The sequence below is a fragment of the Vigna umbellata genome, chromosome 1 (assembly GCF_029865625.1).
Source record: "Vigna umbellata cultivar VRB3 chromosome 1, Vumbellata_1.0, whole genome shotgun sequence".
NCBI lineage: Eukaryota > Viridiplantae > Streptophyta > Magnoliopsida > Fabales > Fabaceae > Vigna > Vigna umbellata.
Window position 1 is genome coordinate 66969012 of NC_142165.1, and position 20681 is coordinate 66989692.

The 20681-nt window shown below is 37.4% G+C and overlaps 2 protein-coding genes across 3 annotated transcripts; one reads left to right on the top strand and one right to left on the bottom strand.

Moving 5' to 3' along the window:
- Window positions 1-595: 595 nt before the first annotated feature.
- On the top strand, window positions 596-4311 carry LOC124830575 (glutamate receptor 2.7-like). The gene is made up of 5 exons (XM_047304336.2): window positions 596-947; window positions 1182-2455; window positions 2720-3026; window positions 3129-3526; window positions 3737-4311. The coding sequence occupies exons 1-5, from the start codon at window positions 662-664 to the stop codon at window positions 4184-4186; spliced, it is 2715 nt and encodes a 904-aa protein (XP_047160292.1). The 5' UTR covers window positions 596-661; the 3' UTR covers window positions 4187-4311.
- A 268-nt stretch (window positions 4312-4579) lies between these two features.
- LOC124830576 (Apoptosis inhibitory protein 5 (API5)) lies at window positions 4580-20317 on the bottom strand. Of its 2 annotated transcripts, none has more exons than XM_047304338.2 (17): window positions 20113-20317; window positions 19857-19952; window positions 19591-19752; window positions 19022-19121; window positions 18871-18936; window positions 15369-15466; window positions 15215-15289; window positions 14967-15116; window positions 14716-14781; window positions 14566-14631; window positions 13485-13595; window positions 12901-12990; window positions 12715-12821; window positions 5747-5861; window positions 5599-5664; window positions 5415-5515; window positions 4580-5002 (listed from the first exon to the last, which is right to left on the bottom strand). In XM_047304338.2, exons 2-17 carry the CDS (start codon window positions 19941-19943, stop codon window positions 4792-4794), a joined length of 1671 nt encoding a protein of 556 aa, XP_047160294.2. In that variant the 5' UTR covers window positions 19944-19952; window positions 20113-20317; the 3' UTR covers window positions 4580-4791. The 2 variants fall into 2 exon arrangements, with proteins under 2 accessions (XP_047160294.2, XP_047160296.2); XM_047304340.2 differs by having other exon boundaries at window positions 4580-4987; window positions 20113-20310.
- Window positions 20318-20681: the final 364 nt, after the last annotated feature.

The following is a 20681-nucleotide window of genomic DNA, read 5'->3' on the forward strand; positions in this document are numbered from 1 at the left end:
AGCGTAGTCTTCTTTTTTATATAATTATGTTAGCAAGTATTTTCCATTATTCAAATGGCCACTGTTGCTATGTTTTTTCACTTATTATCAGAGTTGTGCTATTAAAAAGACATATAGAGAATTGAAAAGAAGAAGAATGAAATTAGACAAAGACCGCTTCAATACTATTTTATCACAATCTGAGAATATTTGCAAGGCTCATGATAGATTCTTCAAGTTTACCATTAAAAATGCTTAACAATAAAAAGATTTTGTATATTTCAATCAAGATATGAACCTTTAAGATTATTTTTAATATTAAAAAATCAATTAAATAAATAAATAGAAGAATTACTAATTATAAAGGGAAAAAATCTTCACTTTAAATATTATTTTTAGCTGATGAATAGTATTTATTTATTACAAAATACTAAGGCATGGAATCGACGCGTGTATACTTTCGCTCTTCTTCACACCCAATTTTGTCTGTAAGTGTGTCTAGTCAAAACTGCATAATTGACCAAATCAAATTCAATGGAAGAATCTTGCCTTGTCCAGAGCTATATATTTTCCCTTTACATTGCAACTTTTTTCACAAGTCTACTCTTATATTGCATTGCATGAAACTGAGATTGCACACAAAAATTGGCAACAAATGATTGATATTACTAATTGAAGCAAAATGAATTTCCCATCAAAAAATTATTTAGCACTCCCATCAATTTGGCTCTCCTATTTTTTACTCCTTTCCTTTGTTCTCATTACGTGTTGCCAAGTTGAGGCTACAGATGGAGACAGTAAAGTCATATCTGTAGGTGCAGTAATTGATGTTAACTCCCGCATTGGGAAAGAACAGCTTGTAGCTATGGAACTTGCAGCTCAAAGTTATAATACCACTTCTGACACCTACAAGCTTCTTCTTCAATTTCAGCTACCCACCAAGGATCCCTTCATACCCACTTCCCTTGGTTAGTAATTTTCAGTCATTTGCTAGATCAAAGTTTCAAGCTGTTTTTGGTTTGGATATGAATTCTTATGTGTTTTTAATGTTCTTGTCAACTTAGGATTAGAGTTTCATCTAATTAATCCGTATACCATTCACATTAAAAGGTTACATGAGAGTTATCTGAGTTCTATTTAATCCTTTTGGTTTTAACCATGCCTAGTATGTGAAGTATTGAATGTGAACTTGTTTGTTGCAGCTAGAAGAATGATTAAAACGCAGAAGATGCAAGTGATTATAGGGATGCAGACGTGGACAGAAGCAGCTTCAGTGGCTGAATTAGGACGCAAATCTCAAGTTCCTGTCCTATCCTTTGCAGCTCCTTCCATAAGCCCATCATCGATGCCAATTCGCTGGCCTTCCTTGGTAAGAATGGCTCACAATGGCACTGCATATGCAAAATGTGTTGCAGATATGGTGCATGCTTTTAGTTGGCAGAGAGTAGTAGTGATTTATGAAGATGGAGACTATGAGATGCTAACACTGCTATCAGAGACCCTCCAAGACGTTGGTTCACTGATCGAGTATCGTTTGGCTCTTCCATCTCCTTCTTATCTTTCTAATCCTAGAGAATTCATTCGCCGAGAGTTAATCAAGGTGATTGAAAATACACAGTCTAGGGTGTTCATTGTTCTGCAATCATCATTAGAAATGGTGATTCATTTGTTCAGAGAAGCTTCAGAAATGGGACTTGTGGACAGAGAATCAGCTTGGATAATACCAGAGAGCACAACTAATTTGCTTGATTCTGTCAACAAGTCTGCTATTTCCTACATGCAAGGAGCTTTAGGAATCAAGACCTACTACTCTGAACGTAGCAGTGAATATAAAAATTTTGAGGCTCGGTTCAGGAAATCTTTTCGTGCCAGGTATCCTGAGGAGGATAACAGCAACCCGGGATTCTATGCTCTGCAAGCACATGATAGCATTAAAATTGTTGCACAAGCAATAGATAAAATGGCGAGTGGCAGAAAGAGTCTGCTAAGAGAAATACTTTCTAGCAATTTCGTTGGCTTAAGTGGAGAAATTCGATTCGAAGAAGCGCAACTCTTGCAGAATCCCACTTTCAGGATTGTTAATGTAGATACAAAGAGTTACAGAGAGTTAGACTTTTGGACTCCAGAAGGTGGGTTCATGAGTAGCCTTCCTACAGAACAAGGCTCAGAGAGTGTTTCTAGGAACACAGAAGGTTTAAGTGGCATTGTAATATGGCCAGGGAAACTAACAAGAATTCCAAAGGGCTGGAATCTGCCTACTAAACAAAAACCAATGAGAATAGCGGTTCCCGGAAGAACCTCCTTTTCCAAGTTTATCAAGGTTGATCATGACAAGCTTACAAATTCATCTAAATACACCGGATTCTGCATTGAAATTTTTGAGAAGGCGTTACCCCTATTGGGATATGACCTGCCATATGACTTCCATCCCGTGAATGTAACCTATCCTAATCTGGTTCAACTGGTCTATAACAAGGTAAAACCTTATTACTCATTCTACTCTTCCCCTTATTTCTTGTATATATGGTTAAATATGCTTGTGTTTTTACCACTTCACTCACCTATACGAACATGTTCCTTTACAGTTAGAAAAATTAATAGATGAGTTAATAAAACCTTTACTTGTCCTAAATGCAACGTTGGTTCTTGTTAATTTTGAATTTTAGCTACTCCCTCTTCTTGCTTGACTAACCTAATACTTATATGTTTGTCATGTGATTGAAAAATGATGAAACTTAAGACTTATGATGCTGTTGTTGGAGACGTGACGATATTAGAAGAAAGATTGCGATATGTAGATTTTACGGTGCCATATGCAGAATCGGGGTTGTCGATGATAGTTACGGAGAAGTCGGAAGATTCGACATGGATGTTTATGAAGCCCTTCACCTGGCAAATGTGGGTGGCAACTGGTGCCTTGTTGCTGTACACAATGGTAGTTGTTTGGTGCCTGGAGCGGAAACCCAATCCAGAGTTTCATGGCAATTTGAAAAGCCAGATCAGCACTGCGCTTATGTTTACCTTCTCCTCTCTATTTTTCGCTCATAGTAAGTATCATCCTCATACTTCAATTAAAAACAATGATCAACTTTAGTTTGGGAAAGATGTGTAAAGGACGAGAAATACTGATCAATGGTTTAATGTTGCAGGGGAGAAAATTTATAGTGACTTAACTCGAGTAGTTATGGTATCATGGCTGTTTCTAGTTTTGATTCTTAACTCAAGCTACACTGCTAGTCTTTCTTCCATGCTCACAGTTCAACGACTGCGACCAAATGTGACTGATATTGAGTTCCTGAAGAAGAACAATATGAAAATTGGTTGTGACGGTGACTCGTTTGTCAAGACATACCTAGAGGAAGTCGAAGACTTCAAGCCAGAGAACATCGTACACATTAATAATGAATATAGTTATGATGGTGCATTCAAAAATAACTCAATAGCAGCTGCTTTTCTCGAACTACCCTATGAAAAAGTATATATGAGTAAATATTGCAAGGGATACTCTGCCTTTGTACCTACCACCAAATTCGGAGGTCTGGGATTTGTAAGTCACCCTAGATTTTCCTCTAATAACTACGATATATGTTAACTAACTGTTTTCTATATATAAAATATAAACATTCCTTCAGCCCTGGACACCATAGAAAAACTTAAACAGAACTCGAACTTTGCGGATTAGTGTGCCTTGTAGCTTTAACAGAAGTGGTCAATATGTTTCGCTAATTCTTTAAAAATCTCTTCAATGTTGACGCAGATGTTCCAGAAAGCCTCCCCAGTGGCCAGAGACTTTTCCAGAGCTATACTGAGGCTCTTAGAGCAGGGAGTCATAAAGAAGTTAGAAGACAAATGGTTGAACTCTGCAGATGAGTGCTCAAACAATTCGACCTCCAAGAGTTCAGAAAGTTTGACGCTTGGAAGTTTCTGGGTTCTGTACGTGATTTCTGGTGCCACTTCTACTATTTGTTTTCTACTCTACACCATCCAGTCGCGGAAATCCAGTCACACATCCCAAGATGAGGCAGAAGAACGTAACGGCAACCTTAGTGATGAAAGCCGATGGAAAAGGATATTTGTTATAGCCAGGCAGATCTACACCAGAAAGCATGCACCACTCACACACGACCATCAGCAGGCTATGGCTCCACAATTACCAGATATCATAATGGTGTCTTCCCCACCAACGGTTGCTATTCACAACTCTTGATCATCTACATATAAGCTGTTTTCACCTAATTATAGATTTAGGAAGGTAACTTAAGAATTAAGGTATACTCAGTATTTCAAAACTGACCCATTTTCATTATCCTGCTTCTGTACCTTAGTCATTGACCTTTTTAAGGATTCTAAGTATAACAATACCATTATTTAACTTCAGAATAACAGCTAAATGAACCTTGTAAATTGATTATTGTAATGGGTAGGAAAAGAATGCATTAAGATTAACTGGAACTGATAAGGACACCTGTACAAAGAATCTAGATCATTAAATTTCTGACTGCTTCAAAGGAGTAACATACGGTCTTCATATGATTGCACTCGTCATTAAATTACATGCATACATACCAACGAACATATGTTCCGGCAGTTGGTCCTCATCTGATGCTTGCAACTAATCGATTCGAAAATAATCAATAACTCAGAATTCTACATAAACAACCTTTGTAAAAAGTACGACTACATTAAAATTTCACGTCCTCTATAATCAAAACTTCCTCTGAGAAAGAATTTTAGTACATTAACAACAGGTCCTATTCGTATTCTGGTACAGTCTCGAGAAATCTGATACTTTCTACATCACATGCAACGAAGTTACCGATATCCTCCTCTTCCTCTTCCTCGACCACCCCAGCCCCGGCCTCTGCCCCTCATACCCCCTCTCCCACCAGCAGATAATCCTTCCAGTGCTCTGTTGACAAGTTGATTTTGCAAACCACCACCACCTCCTCGACCTTTCTTTGATGCAATATTGTTGGATCCGTTAGGAGCATTAGCAGGCCGTTTTGCTCTGCGGAAGTTTAAACTAAACTATTAGTTTAGCAATTTCAATTACCACTGTTGTCCAAACGCCCAGTGCAAATTATATCTTTGAAAAAAAAATGATTACATTCCATGAACAGTCAATTAGGCCAAAGATTAACACTTTCAAGAGAATAATGAAACAAATTATTCACTCTCAATGGAAAAAGAACAAAGTACTGTTTTTAGATTGGATAAATTTTGTTTAAATGCTTTATGATATAACTAATATAACTTTTCAGAGACTACTTTTTGTTGGCATCTTGAAAATATACTAAAGCAGTCCTTCTATTAGGTGTCGCTCTATTTCCACAGAAAATTTATATTTTAAAAATTAAGTACTTCAATTTTATTTAAAAAGAAACAAATAAACAAGCTATAAATGATCTTTTAGAGAAAAAGAAATAATAACATACCCAGCAGCTGGCGCATTGGACGATGCAGTTTTTGTTGCTTCTTTCCAAGAAAGATTGATTCTCTTATCTCCAATAAAGGAAGGCACTTTGGTACGCAATGGCTGAACACACAAACCAAAGACAGTGAATCACAAATAATTTGATAAGCTGTTTGGTCAAGTAAAAAGGGTAGCATCCCTCTAACCTTCGTCATTGTCAAAATGTTATTACAGGTCCGTAACCCAGTTGTGGCATTCTGCTTTTTAGTTTTCTACATAATCATGTAAAAATGTAAGCATGACATGTCAATAAGAGAAGTTAAGACAAAGAACCATCAAACAAGTAGAACGCACAATTTTTTCCTTTTCTTCATCAGTTTTAGCACCTGCCATAGATTTGTTGTTTTCATCCATTCCTTGAGTTAACTTCTTGATTGTAGCCCGGGTGAACTCCTCAACATTATTCAATCTAATTAAAGAAAATAAACAAAAAATGTGACTGAGGAAAACAAAACGAAAAACTTAATCCTACAGACAGGTAATACAAGAAGTCCACAGGAAAATGAAAAAGTTGCAACCAGTCAAATCAAGTACTTCAGCCCTTACCAAACGGATTTGGGTTTTTATATGTTCACGATTAACTGGAGAAGTCATGTTAAAAAAAAATTAACCACTCATTGTCTTTATTGCTTACCCACAGTTGAAATAAAGGTAACCAACTCATAATCCCACTAAAAGAGACACATGTTTTCCCATTTAGCTTTAATTGGTTTTATTTTAATGGTTAGATTTAGTAACAAATGGTTAATAAATATTCAAATGGACGCTGCTGTTAATTTTAAACAGCGGAGAATCCAATCCTTCCCAAACTACTGTATTTCCAAGATTCAGGAGAAGTAAGATCCATATTACAATGACAGTGATAGGTTTCTGGGCATGAAACCTATCTAACTTCAAGCACACACAGACAAGAACTCAAACGGCAAAAAGAATGGGTTTCTGTATTGCTATTCAAACAAAAGTACACATATAGCAACTGCCAGGGAGCCTAATCCCCCTTCACAGGACAAATGTTCCTGTCTTTACAAAAGAATTCAAAAGCTAACCCCAAACAAAAGTACGCTCTATTTATATGAGCTTATTCCCACCCGTCCTAACTGTTAAAACAGTTAGGCTTCTAACAAACTCCCCAGTTTCCCTCCTAACTCTCCTAACTCTTCCTTCTCTTTTCATAAACCTTCCATACTCTATCATTACCCGCCACCCTATCATCAACCTTGTCCACAAGGTTGAAGGCTGGAAATTGGTCTTGAATGGTGCCTACGTCTTCCCATGTAGCCCCCTCTTTTCCCCTTGCTGCCATTCAATTAGCACATGCTCTCCAGTTTCTTGTCCCTGTACTTCCTGTCACCGGTCCAGGATTCTAAGAGGCTAAAATGTCGGCCCCTCAGCTTGCAAATCATCTAGTAATTCCTTCGGTTGTAACTTGAGATAATATCTTTAAAATCTTCCTAATTAGAGGAAATAGATACATAATCTTTTATTTTATTTTCCTAGTTTTCCTATTTCTCCAGGCCCTGAATCATGAGTATGACCAAATCCGGGTTCAGATTTTTGGAAGTGAAAAATTACCATCCTTGTCAGAAGTTCTTTTTATGGTAAGAGGAGAAGAAACTCGGAGAACTGTCATGCTTAATGGAGGGATCTCCAACACAGGCTCTGCCATGACAACTGGAAAGGGAGTCCACAAGGGCACAAATGCTGGGGAAAAGACGTTTGAAGAAGGTACTCATGGGGACTATTGTTCATATTGTAGAAGATCTGGACATACCAAAGAATATGCTTCAAACTCCATGGAAGAAAAAATGTTCTCGAGCACATGGGAAACAACAAAGGGTCTACTCAAAGATGGGTAAATCATACTATCTCAGAACGGGAAGCCACCAATCCATCTAGTCCTTCACATACACCACCAAATCTTGATATGAAAGCTTATAAGGAGAAACTTGAACGCTTGGAAGCAATGGTTGAATCAATGAGTAAGCCCTCTGGATCATGTACTCTGTCCATAAAAGATAAGATTTGTCTCAATATTGTTGGTCATTGTCTCAAGGTATTTGGATCCTTGATTCGGGTGCAACTGATCATATGACACCTTTTTGTGGGTCTTTCGACTCATGGAAAAAGCAATAAAGAACAACTTATTACAGTTGCGAATGGTCAGGGTATACCTATATTCAGCTCTGGGAATATAATTTTAGACTCATCTATTATATTAAAAGATGTTTTACATGTTCCTCAATTAGCTAATAGTCTTATCTCTGTGCAAAAACTCACAAAGGATTTAAATTGTTCAATAACATTTTTCCAACTTATTGTGTTTTTCAGAACCTTGCCACGGGCAAGACGATTTTAACTTGTAAAGAACAAAGTGGGTTGTATTTTTTAGAGTTTGATGACCAAAGCAACACACAAATCATGAGTCAACAAGCTACATCTAAGACTTGGGCAAAATCCCAAATATGGTTACATCATCAAAGGCTTGGGCATCCTTCATTTAGTCTTATCAAGTCCTTGTTTCCCCATTTGTTTACCAAGGAGTCTGTTGAGTCTTTTAATTGTGATATTTGTCAATTGTCAAAACACCATCGTGCATCTTATCCTATTAGTAATAAAAAGAGTATTTCTCCATTTGATTTAATTAACTCTGTTTGGGGTCCTACCATAGATTCTATTTTCAGAGCCAAATGGTTCGTTACCTTTATTGACGATTGTACCCGTGTCACGTGGACATACCTTACGAAAAATAAATCTGAAGTTTTTCAAATTTTTGTTAATTTTTTCCATCTTGTCCAAAATCAATTTGGAAAAAATATAAAATAAAAATTAGGTCTAATAATGGTACTGAATATGTGAATCATGAATTTCTGAATTTTTTGTCTCATAAATGATATTGTTCATGAACTAACATGTGTTAACACCCCTCAACAAAATGGGGTTGCTGAAAGAAAGAATCATCATCTTCTTGAAGTAACTAGAGCTCTTCTTTTTCAAATGTCTATTCCAAAAACTTACTGGGAGAAGTTGTGTTAACTGCCACATATCTCATCAACAGATTACCCACTCGTATCTTAAATGACATTAGTCCTAGAGTCTCTATTGTCTTTTGTACCTTCTTCTTCCCTAACAACGAGTCTACCTAGTCGAGTCTTTGGATGTGTTGTTTTTGTTCACTCTCATCATCCTCACCGTGGTAAATTAGATCCCAGAGCTCTTAAATGTGTCTTTATTGGGTAATTGACTCGGGTTCTTCTGATCACATCTCTGGTAATACCTCATTGTTCTCAACCCTTTCCCTCCAAGAAAAACCTCATTTCATTACCCTTGCAAATGGTTCTAAAACTTGTTCAAAGGGAGTCGGTCAAGTCTCCATGTCTCCCTCTCTAACTCTGAAATCTGTTCTTTTTGTCCCTAACTGTCCATTCAATTTACTTTCCTTAAGCCAGTTAACCAAAATGTTATATTGTTCAATAACTTTTGATTCAAAATCTTTTGTTATACAGGAGCGTGGCTCGGGGAGACAGATTGGAGAAGGATATGAAGCTGGAGGTTTATACCATTTTGGATCTCGTCCACGGGTATCCTGTGTTGCAGCTCTTCCCCCTAAAGTGTTACATGACCGATTTGGCCATCCTCACTTGTCAAAGTTAAAAAAGATGTGTCCTGAACTTAGTGGTCTTCAGACTTTAGAATGTGAGTCTTGTCAACTAGGAAAATGTTAGATCTATCTTTCCTAAAAGGTCTCAACCAATGTGTAATTCTAGTTTTTCTATTATTCATTCTGATGTCTGGGGACCTAGTCGCGTCTCTTCTTTTGGTTTTAGGTATTTTGTTACATTTATTGATGAGTATTCTTGATGTACTTGGGTTTATCTAATGAAAGATCGCTCTGAATTGTTACCCATCTTCACATCCTTTCTGAATGAAATCAAGAACCAATTTGGTCAAGTAATAATGCTAAAGAGTATTTCTCCTCCACTTTTTCTGCAATCCTTAGCTCCCATGGTATTTTGCATCAGTCCACTTGTCCTCATACACCCCAACAAAATGGTATAGCCGAAAGAAAAAATAGACACTTGGTTGAAACTGCTCATACCCTTTTGCTTGGTGCTCATATTTCTGTTCATCACTGGGATGTCATCTTAACTGCATGTTTTCTTATTAATAGGATGTCCTCCTCCTCTATCAATAATAAAGTCCCTTTCTCCATTCTCTTTCCCAATGATCCTCTCTTTCACACCCCTCCTCGAGTTTTTGGTTGTGTATGTTTTGTTCACGACATGTCTCCGAGGCTAGACAAGCTCTCCACTCGTGCGATCAAATGTGTCTTTTTAGGCTATTCTCGACTTCTAAAAGGGTATTGGTGTTACTCTCCTGAAACCAAGAAGTACTACATGTCTGTCAATGTTACATTCTTTGAACAGACACCGTTCTTCTCTCCATCTGTTCAAGATGTCATATCCTCCAACAGGTCCTTCCTCTTCCAGTGGTTGAGTCCAATATCTCCAATGTCTCAGTCAATCCAAGTCATGCTCAAGGTCCTCCCGAACCTTCCCCTCCACATATTGATATCTTCCGACACAGTACCCCGATGGGTAGTCCTCTTGCAGAAAATGGTCGATCTCCTTCAGATTCTTCTCCCTCACCGCCTCCTGCCACGCCTCCTGGTGAAGATGATTCTAGTTGGCCCATTGCTCTCAGAAAAGGTACTCATTCCACTAGAAACCCTCATCCCATTTATAATTTTCTTAGCTATCACAGATTGTCGCCCTCCTTTTATTCCTTTTATCCTCAGTGTCTTCTATGGTTATACCCAAAAATGTGAAAGAAGCACTCGATCATCCTGGATGGCGACAAGCCATGATTGCAGAAATGCAGGCTCTTGACCACAATAATACTTGGAAGCTTGTGTCACTTCCCCCGGACAAAAAGGTTGTTGGTTGTCGATGGGTATATTTAGTTAAAGTCGGCCCTAATGGTGACATTGATAGGCTAAAAGCCCGGCTAGTTGCAAAAGCATACACTCAGGTTTATGGCCTTGATTATTGTTACAGCTTTTCTCCCGTGGCCAAGATGACTACCATTCGTCTTTTCTTCGCAATGGCAGTCATTCGTCATTGGCCACTTCATCAATTAGATATCAAAAATGCCTTTCTCCATGGTGATCTTGAGGAAGAAGTTTATATGGAGCAACCTCCTGGGTTTGTTGCTCAAGGGGAGTCTGGTATGGTTTGCAAATTGCACTGATCTCTATATGGGCTCAAGCAATCACCACGTGCTTGGTTTGAAAAATTCAGCTCCATTGTTCAAAAATTTGGGCTAAAACGCAGTGAAGCAGATCATTCAGTCTTTTATTATCATTCGTCTCTCGGGAAATGTGTTTACTTAATAGTATATGTTGATGATATAGTCATTACATGAAATGATACTGCTGGAATATCTCAATTGAAGGAGTACTTGTGTAGACATTTCCAAACCAAGGATCTTGGAAGCCTCAAATACTTCCTAGGCATTGAAGTAGCTCAGTCAAAAGATGGAGTTGTAATCTCCCAAAGGAAGTATGCTCTGGATATTTTGCAAGAAACAGGTATGATTGATTGTAGACCAGTTGACAGTCCTATGGACTCAAATCAAAAATTAATAGAAGAAGGTGCGTTATTCTCCGACCCGAAGAGATATAGGAGGCTAGTTGGAAAACTAATCTATCTCACTATTACAAGGCCGGATCTATCTTTTGTAGTTGGAGTGGTTAGTCAGTTCATGCAAGCTCCATGTGTTGGCCAATGGAATGCTATCATTCGCATTCTAAGGTATGTTAAAAAGGCTCCCGGGCAAGGGTTGTTATATGAAGAAAAAGGAAGCCTTCAGGTATCAGGATATTGTGATGCCGATTGGGCAGGTTCTCCTATTGATAAACGATCTACTACTAGATATTGTGTCTTCCTTGGAGGAAACATTATCTCATGGAAAAGTAAAAAACAGAATGTAGTGGCTCGATCAACAGTTGAAGCTGAATATAGGGCAATGGCGTCACTAACATGTGAACTTATATGGGTGAAGCAGTTCCTTCAAGAGCTTAGCTTCTGTGACATCCAGAGTATGAAGATGTATTGTGATAACCAAGCTGCACTTCACATTGCATCAAATCCAGTGTTTCACGAGAGAACTAAACATATAGAAATTAATTGTCATTTTGTTCGGGAAAAGTTATTGTCAAAAGAAATATGTACCGAGTTTGTTGGATCAAATGACCAACTCGCAGATGTGTTGACTAAGTCATTAAGGGGACCTCGGATTGAGTTTATTTGTTCCAAGCTTGGTACATACAATTTGTATGCTCCAGCTTGAGGGGGAGTGTTAGAATAATTACTGTTATATATCATCATTAAGGCTAGTCTGCTAGACCAGTAATGATTCGTACCTAGTTCTGTACCTAGAGGTCTAGTGCAGACTCTGGGTGTTCCATGTACTCTTGTGTTTTCCTTATATATAGAAGATAACGAGAGGGATCTGTTAAGCCCTCAAGAATATATTTTATCAGTTTTAATCTCAAGTGGAAACATGTTTCAGATATTGAGAATAGTTGGGAATCTGTTGCCTGCATTCATAAAGAATTTCCAGACTTTCACCTTGAAAACAAATTGAATCTTCATGAAGGGGTATTGATAGGTTTGATACAGTTTACAAAATAAGGAAAAAAGAAGGTAGTTAGTACAAATTACATAACTGTGTTAGGATATTTACCCTATTTATCATGATTATATTGTGCCTAAAGTTACCCTATTTATAAATGATTATATTGTGTCTAGGGTTAGACTAATTATCATGTACTCTTGTATCAATTTATTCTTATAAATAGAAGATTATGAGAAAGATCAATCAAGCCCTCTAGAATTATTTCACAGTTTAATTCTCAAGTCAGACTATTATAAATAGTCTTATTAGGAGGTGAGGAGGCAGTTTTGGAGTATTTTGTAAAGGGAAAAGTTAGGAGAGATAGGTCCTCTCGAAAGCCCTTGAAAATTGTACATGGTTGTTCCTGTTCTTACCACATTGGTAGAACAGTGTTGTTTGGTTTCTTAATAAACATCCAAGAATTTGTCTTGGAGTTCTCTTGTAAAGTCTGGGTACCTGCCAGAAACCCCCTCATAAATTCTTTTGTAATACTTGCATATATGACTTGACCAAATTATATTAAAATTATAAAACCAAAGAATAGGTGAATAGTTGACAACATAATTTTACCAAAAGAAAGCTGATACCTTTCAGTAAAATCATTATAATGCTCAGAAAAGTCCTCTCCGAGCCTATCAGATGGCTGGCCAGTAACAATTTTGTATCCGCATAAACTATTTGTTGCATTAGGAACCTGCATCACCAACTTCAATTTAGCAACATATATAACTAACTATTCACAGCATTAGCTTGGACAAGGCAAGGTAAACCACCTTATGAGCTAGGTGATGAAATGTGTACAATAAGCACTCAACATAGGTAAAGTTCATCTCCTCTCCAGTTTTCTTCCAAGTCATATATTTCTGAAAAAATACAAACCAAGAAGCTTAATGGAAACAGTGACAGTAGAAGATATTGGTCATTTTAATTTAAATAGAATATTAAATATATTGATATAGTAATCCTTGACAGATTGCATTTAATTTGATCTAATTTCCAAAGATCATACGCAGCAGTAACTACGTCACACTTTCAATTTAAATTTGCGTCAATCAACATATTGCTCAAAATATACTAAACAGAGCTGAATTATATGAATAACATTATAAATTTATAACAACAAATATAAAAGATAGATGAAGTCTTAATAATAGTTACTCAAGACAAAAAATGGATTTAAAACAAAAAACATGTTAGCCACATCAAAAGCACACTTTTGTTAATCTACAATGAGCTTGGAAATAAATGCATAAACTAAAACCAAAAAAAGAAATCAACATTGACATGTCAGAAAACATACTTCTATATACAACAAATTAAAAGTGCTAACTCGGACAATTTTCAACAACAGGTGTACCTTTAACAACTGAACAATAGAAGGAAGCATTTGGCGTGAATCTTGTGGAGTTGTATAAGGGGAAAATTCTGCAAGGCTTCTGAGTAAATCTACTTTCCGTTCTCCGGGAAGCTGACAAGGAATAAATTAATTCACGCAAATAAGTTTCTTAAAAATCAAAAGAAAACTTCAATTGAAGAAAACTATTAACATGATACCAAAAGGATTTCGCTAATCAAAAACATTCACCAGCTAATACAAGATCTAGAAAGGTAACCAGTAAGACTACCAAAGATAAGATTCCTTAATTATATTTTATCTGAGAAAGTCAAACTAATTAATATTACACAGGTGACCAGTTAAGATTTTTCTTTGTAATCTAGAAACCTGCACTGTCACTAGTCCAACAAAATAGAATTTAGATATTTGTAAGGTATGAAACCATGGTATATACTTTCAGAATTGATTCCAATACAGAGAGAGTAGAAAGGGCACTCACTATCTTGTTGAAAATCTCAATACATCTAACCTTTATCAAGGCTCTTTAAGGACACTTTTTTTCAACTTTTTAGATGACCATCCTTAATCCCACACCCACAAACATAGGAAAGGGACCCACTTATTTCACAAGTCTCGATTTAATAACGTGCTCAAAGGAATTAAACTAGCTGCTTGTTTAAAAAGTTTCATTAAATAGATTAAGTAAACAAAATTTCATATACTTAAAAATTATTTGATATTATCAATTTATTGTAACATACAATATAATTCAAAATAAAACTATGGCATGGCTATAAGATTCGATTCTGGTGCATGTTCAACTACCTAAAAGACATCCTTGAAACAAAATTATATAACGTATTTTAACAGTTACATCAGTACATTTGTATAAAAAGTTATAGAATAAACTATCAATTTATGGCTACAACCAACGGCATAAAGTATTAAGGCAAGAGGCAGAATTATTAAACATTCTTATTAAAAATAATAAAACATTCTTATTAAACAAGTCTAACAAAGCAAAAGGAAAAATATTAATCGAGTTGAATAAATAATATGAATACATTCTTATTCTTCCAAACTAAATTATCTGAAGTAATACCTGGTCAAAAACAGGTATTATATATTTGTTTATGTAGTTCAGAAATTTGCTGCTTGATGCACCCCTCTACAAGAAAAAGAAAATAATACTGTTGAATAAAAGACTAACAAAACAATATGAGGAACATTAATCAGTATAAATAGTCCTTACCACAACAAACGGAAGTGCCATATGAAGGCATGATATCAACCTGTCAATATGATCTGCATCTGAAACCTGAAAATTTCCATTTTAATAAACCTTTATATGAGACCTTAAAAACGAAATACATTACCTTAACTTCTACCAGCAGTAAAGCCTAAAATCAAGAGATCATTTTACTAAAACATAACAGATTCTTTTAACATATAAAATGACTGTATTTGTGCATTCAACTGGGTAAAAAGAAGAGTAATAATCACATTGAATTGTGCATCTAAGTCAGCTTGCCCTTCAATGATTCCAATAAGCTCTTTCATACGTTCTGCTGGAGCCTTTTCACCAAATAGGCTCAAACTCTTCAGGAAATCCATAAACATTCGAAATTCTATGCCAGTGACATCTTCTAAACTCTGCAATTAAATTAACCTCAACTTATATCAACACTGCTTAAGTTACACAAATTAAACACTAATAGATCATCAACTGAAATCATAAAAACAATGAATACTTTTTTTATGAGATCAGTTATGTGTCTTTCCATTTCCTCCTGGGGCTTCAACAATTCAGCTTTGATAGGGAAAACCTATAATTGACATATTTAGCGTTCAGTATTCCCTTCCATGTTAAAAAAGGTCTCATTAATCAAACATTTGTCTGCTTACCTTGTCTCTGACAAAGTTTATAACTTTCTCACGGATAACATCATCAGTACTTGGCTCTTCAACACTGCCAATGTGCTTGAACAAAGCCGTCAAAGAAGCTGCATTGAAAACTAAACTATAAGGAGACAACAGAAAGGCAGCACTAATTATAAATGTCAAATGTCAACAATCAGGAAAGCACATATGTTATAGTTGTTAGAAGAGAGAGAAGGTATAAATAATAAACTAAGTAGGGGGAGAGGGGGATGGGAGAATTTGTTCAGACTGGATATTTTCCAGAGGAGGAAGGTTAGGCTTCCTTGGGGTGATTCTTGTATTCTAATTCACTCTTTCATCATTAATACATATATACATACTTTTCCATTCTTTATTCGAGAGTTGTGGTGAGAAGAGAGTCTTGATTAGGTTATTGGCATAAAGTAACCTAACAAATTGGTCCGACCTGCCGGATCCAAATCGGAGGAGTTGCGCGATGGAGAACATGTTGAATGCACTGGAGGAAAAGTGGGAAGGAAGATTTGATTCCATGGAGGCGACGTTGGAGGATATTCAAGCGGAGTGGAGGGGAATGGCTCGAAAAGCAAATCGTGACCGTGGAAGACGAAACATTAATCGCGACCGTGGGAGAAGAAGGAACCAGCGTCGGAGCTCCGAAGGGAGTCGCGATTCCGTCAACGCTGAACGCAAACGGCGACCACCAGAGAAGTCGGAGGACGAAGCGGAAGAGGACAGAGGAGACGTGCAACGTAGCGGGATGAAGCGCATTGAACTCCCAACATTCGAAGGAGTGGACCCCATGGGCTGGATCGCGAAGGCAGAGAAATTTTTCGATCTACAGAACTTGACGGAGAGGAAGAAGATGAAGTTGGTATATACCTGTATGGAGAGAGGCGCGAGCTACTATTGGATTCGTTTCTGGCGGAAGAAAACCCGACATCCAAATTGGAAGATATTCACGGAAGCGCTGACGCGGAGGTTCGGCGAACTGAATCGAGACACCGTTTGTGAGGAGCTGGCAGCGGAGCGACAGGAGGGAAGCGTCAACAAGGACTTCCAGGAGTTGGGAAATTCGGTGCCACAAGCATCGGGAAAACCAGATCACTCATTTTCTGTTTCTGTCGATCTTGGAGCTGGCATTATAAATGGTGTTGAGGCTGTGGGGGCTATTGAGCGAAGATCAGATACTTATTCGTTGATTGGTGATCCGTTCAATCTTGGGTCGACAATGATGAACAGTGATTGCCTTCGCAATGACAAAGAAACCAAACAAAACAATTCGGCAAATAGACCATTTAATTCCGAAAGGGACAGTTCGGTGGAAAGAAAGCTTGATGAGGATATTTTGAGCTCTCAGGTGAGGAGGGTTAGGGATTGGCACTACACTCACTTGGAGCATGATTGTGCTGCTTCACTTAATAATGTTTCTCTTTCCGATGGGAATCACGATAAAGTGTATAGGAGTTTTGGAGGAGATCATGGTATGATTATAAGGGGTCACAGTTTCGTTGTTGAGTATCTGGGAGAAAGAATCACAATTCCCTTGAACCACATTGTAACAAATGTGTCAAATGATATCAAGGAGCCTGGTCAAAATTATAAAATCAAAGTTTCTACAGCAAATAACAACGATTTCTTTGGTGATACTGTTCTTGTTACTGTTTTACTGGGCAGTTTGAAGGCTGGAACTATACAGTGGTACCCACCTTTGCCACAATGGAAATGTTTTTCGGGGAAGCGTTTTAGTTATGGAACTCTAAATACAGTGGTTCTGGAATTTCCTAGTGAAGTTTGGGATTATGCTGGGGACTACTTGGCAGCAACAAATGCGAGGAGAAACACTGGTCACTACTTTATGTTTTGTAATGTTAGGAACGCAGTTGGGGTTCCTGCCCTTATTGCATTAGAAGTTGGTAAAGTAGCCATAGATGGTCAAAGCTGGAGCTCTTCGGGTCATCTCAAACATGCAATTAAGGTTCTCCGAAAATTTTTTGGGCAGGATTCAGTTCCAGATCATGTTACATATGTGGTGACTGATTGGGATACTGTTTGGGGGGCGATGATGAGTGGACTACGTGAGTCTGTTAGCAAAATGGACATATTGAGCACTGGAAATGAATATATTGTTGAGATGAAGGGATTAGAAATCAGAGACAAACTTTATCTCTTTGAGTCGGGAGGTTTGGATGGGAATTTAGGAGCTACCTGTTTGGCATCCCTGGGAAAAATGAAAGTAGATTGGTGGCAGTTGAGCATGGAGATTGAGCAGGAAGAATGGAAGACATCGGTGGAGGATTCGAGGAGCAGAATGTTGGAAGTTGATAGAATCCAGGAAGAATGGAAGATATTGGAGGAGGATTTGCCACCACCCAAGCCTCCAGACTTGAATTGGAGGGCATCACCTGGGAAGGGAAGAGGAGCATTACGGCAAATAACAGTTCCCTAACTTCAACCTTGAGGACAAGGTTGATTTTGAGGGGGAGAGTAATGTTAGGAATAAAAGAGAATGAGTTAGACACGTGTGAGACACGTGTAAGGAGAGTAATATGTTATAGTTGTTAGAAGAGAGAGAAGGTATAAATAATAAACTAAGTAGGGGGAGAGGGGGATGGGAGAATTTGTTCAGACTGGATATTTTCCAGAGGAGGAAGGTTAGGCTTCCTTGGGGTGATTCTTGTATTCTAATTCACTCATAACTGTCAAAAGATTGAGCTCTCACAAGCAAAAAGTTTGTGCAAGTACGTCATTCAAAGAAATTAGCCCAATTCTGCACCATCAGTTTGGAATACAACAGTTCTACAGAATCGTTGGACTTCCACAATTAACCTTTCAATTACAAACTTCTAAAGTTCTATTACCAACAATGTGCCAGTAAAAAAGAAACATTAACCATAATTTCAAATTCAGCAAATTATTCAGGGCATGCTAACATCAATAGGATACCACCCATGCGTAAATCAAATGTTCAGAAAAAGTATTTCTTAATGCACATCTTATGCCCACTGAATATGTACTATAGATAAGACGGGTGTCAGAATTGTATGTATTTTTTCTGCTTATATGGATGATATTGATCGGTAATATTCAGATTACAACGAAAAGAATAAAGATCAAACTGCATATACCATTAATCTAAAATACGGTTACAATATAAGGAGATTGAGATATAAAGTTCTTGAGTTGAAGTTCATTCAGTTTACAATCATTCTGAAGATTGGTAACATACTCTGATACATGACAAAATACAACAAGCAATTAAGCACACGTCAATCATCATACTAATGCAACACCCAAAATTATAAATTGTTTTACTTTAGCATTTATAGACTCAGGTTCCTTAGCAAAATTTAAACTATTAAGAGTGTGTTTGGAACTCAGTGGAGCTCATCGAAATGCCAATCAATCAAGTCCCATTCTCTCTATATTTGCTGCTCTGGAAAGTGGTATTTTCTAGTTCCAAGGCTGCAAATGTGTTTCCTAACAAGGTAAAGATATATCACGGTACCTTTGACATCCTGCCTCAACAATGACATCAGAGCCTTATGCACAGCATCACGCTCCACAAATTCTTCTACAAGAATGAAATAAGAGAAAACATGCTACAGTAAATCATGGCTATGTTCTCAACCGCAAAACCTACAAAGAGACCAACTTACCAGAGCCAAGAATTTGCACAAGTATATCAACCATCTTCCCTATATTCTCAGGTGTATCCTTACAGAAAAGAGGCAGTCCTCTAATTGCTTGTACACGAACCTGTGAAGCAACAGAAAAACACCAAACAGTGGAAAGAAACCTCAGCACATACATAGTTCACTAGTAGAAATCCAGAGAGAAAACAGAACCACCAAGATACAGTAAAGCAGAAGACTTCTTTTCTCCATTACCAATGTTTGGTTTAAATCTAATAAATATCATTGTTTCCTTTTAGATGTATCCTCCACTAACTATCTTCGCTCCAACTAACCTTAATTAATTTAGCCCGTTGAACCAACACAATCATGACTCAGAAGCCTTGGCAGTTCAACCGCTAGTCTAGTTTTAAAACCATCGCTAGACTTGGAGAGAAGTAGCATAGCAACATAATATTAATGACAGTGGGGACAAAACCTCCCTTGATTTTCTTCCATTTTGAACAGGACGCCATTTCTTAGTCACCACCACACACTCACTGATGTAGAATAACAAATTCTATGATATATAACGAAAGGAGAAAAATACGTACCCCGAGTTCTTCAGCCTCGACCAAATCAAGATGGGCATCAAGAGCGGGGCCAGAAAGGTCAGGAAAGAACTTGTAGAACTTGGGAATGAGCTGCGCAGCGAGCTGTTTCGCCTTCACACTCGTCTTCGCCGCATCAATGATCCCTTGGTAATCCTGCACATTCTGCGAACACCACAAAACAATCCAAAACCCTAATTGTAAGCTCGAACATCGGAATCCAAAACCCTAAACCGAGAAAAGTAAGAATCGAAAAGCAAATTCCGAACCTGAGACTTATCCTTGGCATTGTTGAGCTGCTCCCCGTATTCGTATAGCTTCTCGATGTAAGCAGCCTCTTCGGCAGGATCAGTCATCGGAAGGCTCTGCAAATTGCGGCAGCGATTTGGAGATTGCGATTGCAACGGCAATTGGGATTAAGAAAACAAAATCAAGAATAACATGAAACAAAAAAAGGAAAAACAAAAGAGGATTTTGTGCAGTGTTATGTTAAGGGTTGGAATACCGAGAAAGAAAGTAACTAACCCGAAGAGTGAAGTGAAGAGTGTTGCTGAGTAGGAATGGTTCAGTGGGTAAGGTCAAGTAGCTCTTCGATGGGACGAGTTACCCTTAACCGTCCTGCACACACAAACACACAACGCAGTTTCTTTCCACTATAAAACTGCAGTGTCTCTTCTCTTCTCTTATCTCTGCCATCGAAAAACTCTACCTCTGTATATACTGCACAAGACGACACGTCGTTTCGCAAAGGTACCTTCATCAAACGTTGAGAATTTGCTAAATATGTAAACTACGAATTTTAATTTTATTTTATATTTACTTAAGTCGGATAAATTTTTTGAAAAAAAGAGTGTCTCACATCACACGACTATTACTTTATAAAGACTAAATAAAAGGCCTAATTGAATTAGGACTTTAGTTATTTTTCTTAAAAGAAAAGTAATGTCATAACAAAATATTCAATTTATTTTTCTTTGTGAAATGCTTTTAATTTTAAAATTTTGTACTTATCTTACTACTTGTTCAACTCGTGAATCCTATCACAATTTGGTCATAGTTGAACCAGCGATTGTGTGACTTATATTAAGAGTAAT